Below are 15,257 nucleotides of genomic sequence, written 5' to 3' on the forward strand. Positions count from 1 at the left end.
ATGAGGGTTGTTATGGGGTCCTTGAAATTAAATAAAATATTTAGAACCACTGGTCACTGAATTATGACCTTTATCTGCTTGACCCCAGTGCATACATGTGTTGAATCACTCTCATCGTAAGCATATACTGATACCCTTCATACCATGACCTGCATCAACTACTTTATCAGATAGACTGACACCTGTGCACAATGATAAGAGATCTGTTCTTGTCCTGGTCTCATACAGTATCTTCTGATCACAGAGCATTGTTGCACAATGCACATTGTTCTATTGTTTAAGTCTTTAAAAGAAGGCTGATGCACACCTCAAAGGTGTGTCTAATGTCAAAAAGGCATGTCCAAATGTTCAAAAAAGTGTGTCGGTGCACCCGTTTCGAATGATATCAATGCACTGAATGCACAATTTTCACGTGTTTTCAGACGTTTCAATGCTGAAAGTATCCGTATATCAGATACTCGATATCTGACATTCATTGTTGTGTGCGTGATATAATGCGTTGTATATGGGATACTGTTCGTAGTGGAGGCGGAGCACAGATTCCAATCCGCCGAGGGTTTCAGTGCATTGATATCATTCGAAACGGGTGGTCTGTCACTGTCTGGAACTTGCAAAAAAGAAAAAAAAAAGAAATAGCCTACTTTAGTCAATGTCTTGTACCTTCACCAGGAAAAAAACTGAAGATGGTTCCTCTATTGTTTCAATAAAATCTAAGATACAAAGGTTGTTTGTTTCACCAGTTTGACCTGAACCCATATCCATCACTCCACCCCACACTCAATATGGGTGATTATGAATGTTATTTTTTAGGGACACTGGCCAGTGGCCATATTGTAATAAGATAATTAGAATGCTCTAAAATAGATCCAACCTGATCTAAATCTAAATCTGAGCATTCCAATGTGTTTCTAATGCTCAAATAAATATATACATAAACATTTTATTTGTATCAAAGCTTACGGTATAATGCACAGATACACCCAATCATAAAGATAAGCATTCCAACATGTTCTATATGGTTAAAAAAAGGGGGGAAAAAATGATACCAAGTTTGCATTTGTAGCTCATCTTTTTCAAAAGCTATATCCAAAAGCTTTTTGAATTGGCAACCAAATTGGATTTGGCCGCGACCTGAAGGTTCAATGCCTCAGGTGCCTTTTGCTAAAATTGGCCCAAATTAGCCCATTAACAGGTCCCAAATTTACACCAGTGGTTCTCAAACACAAATTTAACAACACAAATGTAGCCTATATACTGCAATTTTTTTTTTACTTATACCAAATCGTTTAAAAGACTTTCATTATGACAGTTCCTCATGACTCTGCTTAGCATAATTAATGTGTAACCGGAATAAGAACAATATGAATGCTTTTCATCTACTTTAACAAAATAAATCTACTATAAAACTAATACATTAAAATTCAGCAATGGTAGTTAAGCAAGCGTGTAATGAACTTGAAATATCTTCTCACCTTGCATGAAAGCTGTTGAAAATGGCATCAAAGACTTATCTGTCAGTTTGACTGATGACAATGTTCTTTGGTAGTAAAATGTGCATAAGCATCCAAACACTCCTCTATAATGACAATAAATTGTCCAGCATGAATTATCTTTATTCCTCTATTGTCTTATACTCTGTTGCCTTAGAGTAGTGACATGTTTCCTCTTCACATCATCTGATCTAAAAACTGTCAATGAAGCTGGTCTTAGATCAACCTGATTCTCATCTTTTGTGTATTGTTGAGCTGCAGATCCCTCTAGTGGACAGTGACACAAACAAACAGACTAAACAGACAGCTTCATTAAAATCCTCTGGTGTCTGGCATTTTGTTTTATAAATGCAATTTTGGGTCATGGGTGAGATGGCCGACTTTGAAGGATTTACACTCTCAGTCACCACCTTGTAGCCGCTCAACTAAATCTTACTATCCTTGCATTTAAGGTTAGTACATTCTGCAATGTCAGTAATTAATGGCTGATTCCTGGGGGAACCTATAAGACTATACTGGTTTTGGTATTCCCATGCTCTTTCCTCCAACTGTAGGCCAAAGATATCCACAAGATTTGGAGATGTTGTGGTTCTCAATTGTTGGCTCTTAGAATAAATTCCATAAGACATGCTGGGGTCCGTTTATGACATTCTACTTCAACTCACGAACATAGTGTGGCTTACTTTTGCTCTGACAGTAACAGTACCAGTAAAGTAAACTGCAACAAAACATAAAATGTTTATTTTGTCTGCTCTGATTATCATGTCATGCTTTTTTTCTCTCCTTTTTATATCTTTGTGATATATTCAATATTAAGATGCGTGTACTCACCCCTGGGCTTTGTCTAAAAACATAATAAAAAAAATATGTTATATGACGTTTGTGTCAATAATAACCTGTCCAAAATATCAGATTAACTACACTCCCCCCACTAAAGAATGACATGTTTATTATCAGATGAATTGGTTTATATGAGGGTTGTTATGGGGTCCTTGAAATTAAATAAAATATTTAGAACCACTGGTCACTGAATTATGACCTTTATCTGCTTGACCCCAGTGCATACATGTGTTGAATCACTCTCATCGTAAGCATAATATATATACCCTTCATACCATGACCTGCATCAACTACTTTATCAGATAGACTGACACCTGTGCACAATGATAAGAGATGAATGTTTTGTTCCTACTCATCCTGTTCTTGTCCTGGTCTCATATCTTCTGATCACGTCATGTTATCTAGACCTACCACATCTAGGGCCGGGCCAGGATTTTGGTGGCCCTAAACAAGATTTTGTTTGTGGCCCCAAAACATTCCTTGTGCAACAATCAAATTACACATTCATATGTGAATGAACGCAAGCACATACGCACACACGCACACAATAGAGATTAATCAATCTCTACTTTATTGTAAAATAATGTGGTTTTATATTAAAATTGTAGCCTATAATTGCAAAGTATTCAAAATAACAAATTATTTTATTTACAACATATTTACTGTAAACTATGAAAGCACCAAACTAAAAATCACATTTAATGTCATTCCGACATTAGAGAAGCTTAAAGTCTTGGGTTGAAATGGGTATACTGTCATCCTTAAAACTTAAAACAGAAAGCTATTGACCGACAAATTAACTCTGACACATTGAAAATGAAAATAAAAAATCGTCCACTCTACCCCTGAGCCACTGCTACCAATATGGATCATCAGTCAAGTTGTGTGAATTTGTTACAGATAAATCAGTGTCATCTATCTATAAATGCGAGAAGTCTCTGCGTGTGTGTGTGTGTGTTTGTAATCCGCGTATCTCGAGAACCGTTCGTCCCACCGGCTTCAGATTCGGCACGCGCGTTCCCCGCCGCGGCACGGAGTGCAGTGCCGGGTCTCGACCCGACCCGACGCGCGGTTTTCCCAAACCGGCGCGAAACGTTCGGAATCTCCTTATGCGGGGTTGATTGTTGACATCAGGCTGTTTCTGAGGAAATCGGCGAAAGCTCTGACTCATTGTGACATCACTTCATAAAAGGCTCTGACATCACGTACGCCACATGAGTCAACAAAAAATCTCTGTGAGTGTGTATGTATGTAGGTAATCCACGTATCTCGAGAACCGTTCGTCCCACGGGCACGCGCGTTCTCCATATGGGCATAAAATGAATGCCCCCATATGAGAACCGTTCGTCCCACGGGCACGCGCGTTCCGTCCCACGGGCACGCGCGTTCTCCATATATGGGCATAAAATGAATGCCCCCATATATGGGCATAAAATGGATAAAGGGACACAGACAGACAGATTCAGAGATCTCCGAGAACCGTTCGTCCCACGGGCACGCGCGTTCCGTCCCACGGGCACGCGCGTTCTCCATATATGGGCATAAAATGAATGCCCCCATATATGGCCACGGCACGGAGTGCAGTGCCGGGTCTCGACCCGACCCGACGCGCGGTTTTCCCAAACCGGCGCGAAACGTTCGGAATCTCCTTATGCGGGGTTGATTGTTGACATCAGGCTGTTTCTGAGGAAATCGGCGAAAGCTCTGACTCATTGTGACATCACTTCATAAAAGGCTCTGACATCACGTACGCCACATGAGTCAACAAAAAATCTCTGTGAGTGTGTATGTATGTAGGTAATCCACGTATCTCGAGAACCGTTCGTCCCACGGGCACGCGCGTTCTCCATATGGGCATAAAATGAATGCCCCCATATGAGAACCGTTCGTCCCACGGGCACGCGCGTTCCGTCCCACGGGCACGCGCGTTCTCCATATATGGGCATAAAATGAATGCCCCCATATATGGGCATAAAATGGATAAAGGGACACAGACAGACAGATTCAGAGATCTCCGAGAACCGTTCGTCCCACGGGCACGCGCGTTCCGTCCCACGGGCACGCGCGTTCTCCATATATGGGCATAAAATGAATGCCCCCATATATGGGCATAAAATGGATAAAGGGACACAGACAGACAGATTCAGAGATCTCCATATATGGGCGTGAAATGGACGCAAATAGACAGATATCTCCATATATGGGCATATATGGGCAGACGTACGCCACATGAGTCAACAAAAAATCTCTGTGAGTGTGTATGTATGTAGGTAATCCGCGTATCTCGAGAACCGTTCGTCCCACGGGCACGCGCGTTCTCCATATATGGGCATAAAATGAATGCCCCCATATGAGAACCGTTCGTCCCACGGGCACGCGCGTTCTCCATATATGGGCATAAAATGAATGCCCCCATATATGGGCATAAAATGGATAAAGGGACACAGACAGACAGATTCAGAGATCTCATACGGCATAAAGGGACACAGACAGACACACAGACAGACGGATACAGAGATCTCCATAAATGGGCATAAAATGGACGCAAATGGCATATATGGGCATACAATTTACGCAGAATCACAAAGATCTCCATATACGGTGAAATGTAAATTATTAATGTTAAATAAATATGGATTATGGATAAAATCCATAACCAAAATAAGAGACACGAGCCAAAGGACAGTCCATAGATTGCTGTATTGAAGAGAGACAGACAAGGAAGACAAAGCAGTGGGCTGCCATCCTGGTGGCAGCCTGATAAATCTCTTCCCACCATAACGGCAGGACAGAGGATTCTCTCTCCCAAAATGGAAGTTACATTCAGTATATAAAGACATACAGTTTATGACAGTAAGAAGCGTGGAACTCATTCATTTGTTCCTAAATCAAAACAAGGAAGTAGTAGGAACTCATTGATTTGTTCCTATATCATAACAAGGAAATAAGAGGAAGAAAGTGCCACGTAGTGCTGGTTATTTTCCACCACTCGTGACTTATATCATAGTATCAAAACATGATTATATTCAGGGCATTCAAAGTTATTATGACCTTTAATCAGTTTGCCTGAACCTACAGTATGCGACCCAAAATGTGGTCTCTTATATACTGTACGTTCAGTTCATATTATGCCTTTATATGGTCATATGAGACTCATACACCAATAACATAATTATGTATCAATCTATCCTTTTCATATTTGTATGAGGTTCATATGACCTCCATATTAAACATTTTATCAGGGTAATAATAATAATAATATTATGAAGACGAAAAGGACTGTAATATATATTTTTTTTAAAAGGGAACTGGAATAAATCCTTAAAGTTTAAAGAAATGTGACACATCATTCATCGTTTCTTACAGATGAATGAAGACAGAATTAAACTTGAATAAACAGATAAAAATAAAGAATAAAGAATGAAAAATGAAAAAAGAAAATATGAGTTGATCGGATGACCATTGATCGGATGACGATGATGACGATGATGATGATGAGGGTGATGATGATGACGTGGTGATGTTGACGTTGACGTTGGGGCATTGTAGAGACGTGAGGGAGGAGGACGCAGGATGCAGTTGATGTGGGGCCGGCTCTTCTGGGTCTCGGTCGTCTTCTCAGGTGATTCCTAGGGGGGACGAAGGACTTGGCCAGTTTACTGTTTCAACAATTTAGTTCATCATGATAGTGTTTGTACTACACATGGCATCAACAACAGTGCAACAGAATTCTCACCGACAAGGCACGATTTTTACATCGTGCCGCTGCGGTTGATTTGGCATGCACTGCTGGCCTGGCCTGGCCTCAGGTTGTGGTTCGTCTGCCCCATCTCAGTCGTGGTTGTCTTCAGTTGACCCGATTCCTCCTTCCCCACACTGCGGTCCTCTCTCCGTCACCGTCAGCCCATGTAACAGAAACATTTCAAATTAAGTTTCAAATAAATCTTAAATCAATGAAAAACCAAATTAAATAAATTAAAATCAAATCAAAATTAAAATATATTAAACCTTAGACTATAGACTCCCCCCTTTTTTACAACAAGTTGTAAAAGTTAAATAAAATAATTTAAATTATTTAAATCAATGAAAAGGGCACTATACAGTACCAGTCAGGAATGGGGAGAGTTGCTAGACACTGTGTCTAGTGATAAGTAATACGCCTGAAGGGCGAGAAGCGACCTTGTGTCCTTCTCAGCAATGGGTTTAATTTGGTTGTTATGGTAACCAGGGACATGACGTTCCCAACAGAGCTTTATGGGTAATGAAGTCTTAACAGTAAGAGAACAGGACAATTAAACAAAATACCATAGACAGTAAACAATCAGAACGTTTACGAAAAATAGGAGAAAGGAAAGTCTAAACAAGACATGTTCCCAAAACAATTCTCTCACACACAGACCATCTGACCTTGAAGGCTCCAGGTGGTTTCTCAGACAGGCACACATACGCACACACCTCAAAAGGCATGAATCACAGTCACACGCACGCTCACGCACGCACTCAGGGAGTGAAAGAGATATGGGTCAGAGCGACATTTACGCACACACAGGCGCTTGCCCGCACTCACACATACATTATTGGGACGGCACACAAGTGCACGCACGCACGCACACGCACTCATGCTCACAGAGATGGGAGTCAGAGAGGGGGGGGTTTACTGAAGCAGCACCCACACGCAAATCTTCTGCTCGCACACACATACAGTACGGTAAATTCATTCTCACAGAATCCATTCATCACATAAATGAAATTATAGTATAATACACAGCCAGAAGCCTCTGGAGGTTTTTAAAACTTAACGTTACAACATATTATATTAATTTAGACATCATTAATTTGAGTTAGTTATTCTTAGTCTTAAATCTTAACTTTAATTTCTCAGAGACATTTTAAAACGTCTTAAAAGTACTTAATATTACAGAAAACAGAACTGGTCAGTAACATAGTCAAAGATAAAATATTTGTTTCTCAATTTCCAATGGCTGGGCCAAGCCATGAAAGTGAGAGACCTAAATAAACACAGTATTATCGGTACAGTGAACATAACAGTAACAAACTGACAAATACTGACCCTTCATAGGGTCCAGACAGTAAAAAGCTATAACCGCAACTGACTAGAAGTACTCGTTAAATTCAGGCCGACTAGAAGTACTTGCCCTAGGTTATAAGCCAAACAAATAATGACCATTCATAGGGTCCAAACAAACTGACAAAACAACAAGTTGATCAACAACTTGTGGACAAAAACGACTGTACCGAAAAAAGTTAAAGTTTGAAAATCAGTATTGTCTCCTCATCACGACGAGAGAGGGAGACCAAACCATGAGAAATAGATAAAAATAGAGTAGGGAGTTACGTACCACCCTTAAACTTTGTAAGAAGAAACAAAGAGATTTACGAGTTACGACCATTCAGTATCTATAGCAGATAAGGGTTAATTTACGACGCGTGTCAAACCAAAACGTTATTAGGAGCTATCGGACTCCTCCAGACGGAGGGAGAACATCATTCTCAAATCATATCAATTATCATAACATTAACATCGTTAATTCAAAATTCAAAGACACGACACGTTACAGGGATTAAGTAAATATGTACTTATCTTAATCATCTAGGAATTTGCCGAGCGTGGAAATCCCAGATGCAGCCCAGGACCGGGGGAGTATCCAACCTCAAGGAAGACGGTCCAACACGGTCCGCTGCTCCTGGGGGTCCACGCGGTTCCACATTAATCGAAAACTCATAACACTGTTGTCAAATAAAATTCCTTTGTCTGATAATACAGAAATGTAGGATTTCCTGGCTGGTTCCAGATACGTGTTGCAACATTGTTCCACCGGGGGAGAGAAAGTGAACCTTAAATGGCTAACAGCCTGAACACTTATCCGTCCCTCAGTCGGCCAATGTTACAAACAGTATCCTCGCTCGATTAGGACCATTATTATTAGATAAATTATTAAAGATAAATATGGATCTCTAAATCCATAGTTAAAATAAGACAAAGAGACCAAAGGACGTATATCTTATATTGCTGTATTGAGGAGAGACAGACAAAGAGACAAAGCAGTGGGCATATCATCCTAGTGGTATGCTCGATAATCTCTTTCCACCCTAACGGCAGGACAGAGGATTCTCTCTCTCCCAAAATGGAAGTTACATTCAGTATATAAAGACATACAGTTTATGACAGTAAGAAGCGTGGAACTCATTCATTTGTTCCTAAATCAAAACAAGGAAGTAGTAGGAACTCATTGATTTGTTCCTATATCATAACAAGGAAATAAGAGGAAGAAAGTGCCACGTAGTGCTGGTTATTTTCCACCACTCGTGACTTGTGCTGGTTATTTTCCACCACTCGTGACTTATATCATAGTATCAAAACATGATTATATTCAGGGCATTCAAAGTTATTATGACCTTTAATCAGTTTGCCTGAACCTACAGTATGCGACCCAAAATGTGGTCTCTTATATACTGTACGTTCAGTTCTCATACACCAATAACATAATTATGTATCATACGGGCATAAAGGGACACAGACAGACAGATTCAGAGATCTCCATATATGGGCGTGAAATGGACGCAAATAGACAGATATCTCCATATATGGGCATATATGGGCATAAAATGGACCCAGAACTATATCTGCAGTGATCTCCATATATGGACATAAAATGGACGCTGACAGACAGACAGATAACAGATATCTCCATATATGGGCATAAATGGACACAGGCAAACAGATGGTCAAAACGGGTCCTATGACAACAGGTATAATGGGGTTTGCATTAAAGGGCGGGGCATTCATTCCCTATTTACGTTGTTCCGAGTTGGCCAGGTCGCCGACTAGACGCTGGGCCGCCCGAAGGGCGGCCCAGCTTCTAGTCTATCTATAAATGCGACAAATCTCTGTCTGTTTGTTTGTTTGTTTGTAATCCGCGTATCTCGAGAACCGTTCGTCCCACCGGCTTCAGATTCGGCACGCGCGTTCCCCGCCGCCGCACGGAGTGCAGTGCCAGGCCTCGACCCGACCCGACTCGCGGTTTTCCGAAACCGGCGCGAAACGTTCGGAATCTCCTTATGCGGAGCTGATTGTTGACATCAGGCTGTTCCGGAGGAAATCGGCGCAAGCGCTGAGTCATTGTGACATCACTTCATAAAAGGCTCTGACATCACGTACGCCACATGAGTCAACACAAAATCTCTGTGAATGTGTATGTATGTATGTAATCCGCGTATCTCGAGAACCCTTCTTCCCACCGGCACGCGCGTTCTCCAGATATGGGCATAAAGTCTGACATCAGAGTTTTCCGCAACCGGTACTGTGTGTGCAGAGATCTTCATATATGGGCATAAGTGGACAAAGACAAACAGATGGTCAAAACGGGTCCTATGACAACAGGTATATTGGGGTTTGCATTAAAGGGTGGGGCATTCATGGGGTTTGCATTAAAGGGTGGGGCATTCATTCCCTATTTCAAATTCGGCACGTGCGTTCCCCACCGCAGCAGGTAGTGCAGTGCTCGGCCTCAACCCGACCCGACCCACGATTGTTTGAAAAAGCGACAGAAATCTCATATATGGGCATAAAATGGACGCAGATAAACAGATATCTCCATATATGGCATATATGGGCATACAATGGATGCAGAATCACAAAGATCTCCATATACGGGCATAAAAGGGACACAGACAGACAGATACAGAGATCTCCATATATGGGCATAAAATGGATGCAGATAGACAGATATCTCCATATATGGGCATATATGGGCATAAAATGGACCCAGAACTATAACTGCAGTGATCTCCATATATGGACATAAAATGGACACCGACAGACAGATACAGATATCTCCATATATGGGCAAAAATGGACACAGGCAGACAAATGGTCAAAACGGGTCCTATGAAAACAGGTATAATGGGGTTTGCATTAAAGGGCGGGGCATTCATTCCCTATTTACATTGTTCCGAGTTGGCCAGGTCGCCGACTAGACGCTGGGCCGCCCGAAGGGCGGCCCAGCTTCTAGTTTAATTAAATGCGCAAACAGATTGTCAGAGAGAAAGCTGTTCAATCTCAGCAAGACGTTGAACATATAGCCTATATATAGCCTAGACCTACACCATGAATTTTCACTTTTTCTATTTTAAAACCTTTTTTTGGGGTCCCACTGGCACCTTCTATCCTCACAAAGTCCTATTTCTGACCATTGTGTCTTTCTCTGGTTTTGGGAAGACAGAGATGAAAAGCTTTTCACGGGTTCTCAGAACAGTGCTGTTCTGAGAGTTGATCCGTGTGACGTCACACGGATTCCCGTTTTTTTTTTTTTCTAAAATTTTTTTTTTCAAAAAAACATTTTTTCAAACTTTTTTTTTTCAAAACTTTTTTTTTCAAAAACTTGTTTTTTTCAAAAATCTTTTTTTTCAAAAACTTTTTTTTTTCAAAAAACTTTTTTTCAAAAACTTTTTTTCAAAAGTTTTTTTTTCAAAAACTTTTTTTTTTTTTCAAAAAACTTTTTTTTTTTCAAAAAACTTTTTTTTCTCAAACATTTTTTTCAAAACATTTTTTTTTTTTTTTACTTTTTTTTAATACATAAATACAATGCAGGTGGGGTTGATTGTCTAATGTAGATTAACTTTCTGTAATGTCTGGTCTAGCAACGGTCGCTCTGTGTCATTTGACAGTAGGCCTATAACATACAACATAGGCCTACAGTAGGCTATAATCAGAGCTGCAACATTATCCTATTTTTGTATTGGCCCAATATTAACATTATTTGTTGTCAACGTGGGGTCCGGGGAGGAGTGAAGAGGAGGGGAGGGGGGAGGGGTGGAAAAACCCCACTAGATGCGCCCCTGAGCAAACAGAGGCCGTTTTGGTATTGCAGCTGGAGAGCCTCATTATAGTAGAGCTAGAACAAACAAAAAGAATGGTCAGAGTGTTTGTTGAGGGTTAAAACCTGTCAAGACTCAATTTTGAGCATATATTTATACAAAAAATATAGTTTTAAAAGCATGGTGTAGGCCCTTTAATGTGATATCCTTTATTATCCCCAGAAAATTCGACTTGCAGAACATACAACTAGTTCTGCTACTGTATATAAAAAAGTACAGAAATGGCACACATACTACATATTGCAATAATCAATAAATAAGGAAGTTATTTAACCATTTTCTGGGGAGAACACAACACTATTTGGGGGGAAGAATTGGGCCCTCATGTATTGGGGAATAGAACAGTTTGTCCATTAGATCTGAGAGGAAATTTAAATGTACAATGAGGGAACATTGAACATAATGATCAGATAGACACAGACAGCCTTCAATAAAGAATAGATACGTTATGAACCCATGCAGGAGAGAAATGTGTTTGCCTTGCAATAGCACAGGAGAAAAACACAAACGGTATCACAGTATGCAAAGCAGGGCAACAGAAAAAAGTCCAAGTCTCTACTCCAACCCCTAAACTTTGATGTAATTAGACTTTAGTGACAAATATTATTAATTAAATCAACAATCATCAAAATAAAACAGTGACAATTACGGTACACCTCTTAGGTTCAAGGTTTTTATTGTTACATCTTACATACATGTACCTAATAGTAACCTTTCCTTCCCCCAACTCTTTTGCAGCAATGATATTAGTATCAAAGCGATACAGATAATGCAGAAAAAATATGTACATTTATAAAATAAAAGAACAGCATCAAAGGTGACCAACTTTGTATGTTGGTCCAAGCACATTTTAAAATGCATTTAAAACTAATCCCAGTACCATTTATTGAGATCATGAAAAGATTGATAGCCTTTGTTCATTTGTAGATGAATACATGATCTGCAAGCATTATCATGGCCAAATTGGCCTGGCTTCAGTTGCTTGACCTTAAACCTTTCTGTCCAATTAAAGTAGTTCATGTATTCAGTGTGGTTATTGTGCAGGTAAATCAGTCTCTCTGCCAGCTCCTTTGGGGTGGGAAAGTCATCCACATGGATGAAAGAGTCTCCTGGGACATGATCCTCATAATTTCTTCTTGAAGTGCCCAGAACTATGGGTACTGTCCCCATTTGCATAGGATTGTATAATTTCTCTGTGATGTAGTCTTTGTAAATAGTATTTTCAAAAGACAGGTAGAATTTGCAGCTAGATATTACTGTAGAAAGCTCTTCACCATTCAAATCACGACTAAAGGCTTTCCCATAAGCCTCTATTTCTATGTACTTTTTCAGCTCATTGTAGAACTGAACTCTTATATATTCTGGGTTCCAGTTACTCACAACCCAGCAGACCAGTTTGTCCTTCACTGGCAGTTTGAAACTCTCATCCTCATGTGTCACTGGAGCTAGGTACCCATAAGGCACTGGGACATTTGAATCTAGGCGATAACTGCTTGTCAAATTGAACAAGTCATTGAGTTTTGAAATCTGAGGTGAATTTGCAGGCGACTCCATGTTAAACCACACCCACTTCTGAAACCAGGGACGGGGTTGTTGCGGCATGTTGTTCAGTTCCCAGTTGATGTCCCTGTGATGGAACAGGACAGCATGTGCTTTGTTGTAAAGACTCCTGTCGTCTGTCAGGTGACATCCTTTGATGTTGAATTCACTGCAACTGAGGTCAAATTTGGAGCCAAATGGCCAGAACCAGATCAACATTAGTACATCATCCTCTGTATCTCCATCCTTAAGTTGGATGGCCGTGGTGTGATTGGAATGTGGACTGATCTGCTTCTCTGAGGTCCCGTTTGGATTTAGGACCTGGGAAATATTTCCATCCATACTCAGAATGTTATGATAGGCATCTTCTTTTTGAGAGACCTTGTTGTAAATGCTAATCAAGGTAGAGTTGATGTCTGGTTTGTAGTACATGAGAAAAGATCCTAGTGAACACAGAAGCACCAGGCTGCTGATGATAAAGCGTTGTCGAGTGCACTGGCAGGATGAAGAACTCATCATGGTCAATTGCAACCCTTTGAGAGAGAACAGAGAGAGATTCATTCAATCGTCTGACTCATGACAAAGTTGCTGTCAGATTCAGGCAGTATAATCTAGTGATCCAAAAGTACAATGCTGTCTAAACCACCTTACCGTAGCACTTGCCCTAGCCTTGACGACCTTTCAGGCTAATATAAAGGCAAAAATGTAATTTACCGTAGATATAATTTAGTTATGTAGACTGTGTTGTAAACCACCCCCCTTCCGGAAATGGCATTTGCATTTGATTTCAGAAGGTTAAATGCAAATGTGATTTCTGGAAGGGGTGGACTGAGGCTAGACTGATACCAGGTCATTGCTGATGTTGGCATGTGTATAGCTTCAATGTACAGACAGATTATAGATTTTCTTTTTTGTCTCCAGCCGAAGGCAGGGGGAGAGTATGTTTTCGCCCCTGTCCGTGCGTCCGTCCGTCCGTCCGTCCTCCGAGTTTGTTACCAGCTAATCTCCGGCGCCGTTGGCCCGGACGCTGCCAAAAAGAGCACACACACTCCCTGGATGCCAATTCAGAACCTCTGCCCCACATTTTTCAAATGGCCCTGTTCTAGCGCCACCATGAGGCCGATGTTTGCATAACACATTTCTGTACACTACTCCTACAGATTTTGTCCAAAAATCGCACAAATCGGTAGACAGCATCTCTACAGTCATGTGATTCACACGGTTCTGTCTGATTGTCCATATTCCATCCTGATTGGCTGAGATTGGCTTTCAAAGTTTGTAAGATTGGTCCGTTTTGGACAAAATGCCTCAAATCACAAACGCAGAGTGCAATTAACATGAAATCGCGCACAAACGTTCCCACTAGGATGAGGAAGAAATGCCACTTCAAATGCTATAACAGGCCAATTCGTGGTGTTACCTATAACTCCACCGATCAGTTTCAAACTTGGTAAGTGCACTCCCTATAGGCCATATTAGGCCAAGGAAAAACCCTTTCCTTGCATTTTTCACATCAGCCTTTTATAGCGCCACCTGGAGGCCGACTTATGTAAGACACATTTTTGGATATTACTCCTTCAGATTTTACCCAAAATGAACACAAATCAGTACACAGTATCTCTACAGTCATATGATCAAGACGGATCTGTCCTGTATTAAATATTCCATCCTGATTGGCTAAGATTGGCCTCCTAACTTTGCAGGATTGATCCGTTTCAAACAAAATGCCTCAAATCAAACACAGCGTGCAATTGTAATGAAATTGTGCACGCTCATTCGCAAAAGGCCAAGGAAGAAATTACACTACAAAATGTTCAAATCAGCCTCATGGTGGCGCCATGAAAGGCCTAAGATTGGTGAAGAACACATGCCACCCTTTTTACATTGGCCTATTATACCACCACCAGGACGCGTGGCTGGTGGAGACCTGTGCTCGGAAGAGCACTTCTTCTAGTTTTCTTTCTTTTCCCCCAGATGATAGGTTCTTGGTTTACCTACGATTTTAGATTAAAATGCATTTGATGTATTATCTTGTGCTGTCCTTGCTTATTGTAAATCGCTCTAGAGTAAGAGCGATTTAAATAGTAAACATTCAATTTATAAAATGTCTGATAGTCAAAATATGTAGGAAGGAGCCAGGCTCCAACATCAAATGAAGCTGATCTGAACAGCCCATTTGGGACCCATTTATTGAGGCAATGGTGATTTTTTGAAACAATGTTAAAACATAAAATATATATATATATCATCCAGGGATTAGCTTTGACTTACTGTATGTACATGTTTGCAGAACGCCTGCCCATTCAATAATTTTAATAAAATTCATTACTTTCCACAGCATGAAAATATATATTCACCACAAGGCTTTTTATTAGTCCCAAATCATTATCAAGACCTGCTATAGTTACTGACTAATTAATTGATAATTGTGCTGCAAGGGAATAATGCTGACATCGAATCCAACAGTCACACACTTGTTTACTATGAAAC

The 15,257-nt window shown here is 40.5% G+C and overlaps 1 protein-coding gene across 1 annotated transcript; it reads right to left on the bottom strand.

Annotated features, from left to right (window-relative positions):
* Positions 1-11,581: 11,581 nt before the first annotated feature.
* LOC308308864 (4-galactosyl-N-acetylglucosaminide 3-alpha-L-fucosyltransferase 9-like) lies at positions 11,582-13,109 on the bottom strand (the record flags this gene model as incomplete). The annotated part of the gene is made up of 2 exons (XM_080754316.1): positions 11,582-11,587; positions 12,216-13,109. 2 exons carry the CDS (start codon positions 13,107-13,109, stop codon positions 11,582-11,584), a joined length of 900 nt encoding a protein of 299 aa, XP_080610442.1.
* Between the last annotated feature and the right edge of the window lie 2,148 nt (positions 13,110-15,257).

This window comes from Nannobrachium achirus, assembly GCF_963921795.1.
Source record: "Nannobrachium achirus genome assembly, chromosome: 23".
NCBI classification, from domain to species: Eukaryota; Metazoa; Chordata; class Actinopteri; order Myctophiformes; family Myctophidae; genus Nannobrachium; species Nannobrachium achirus.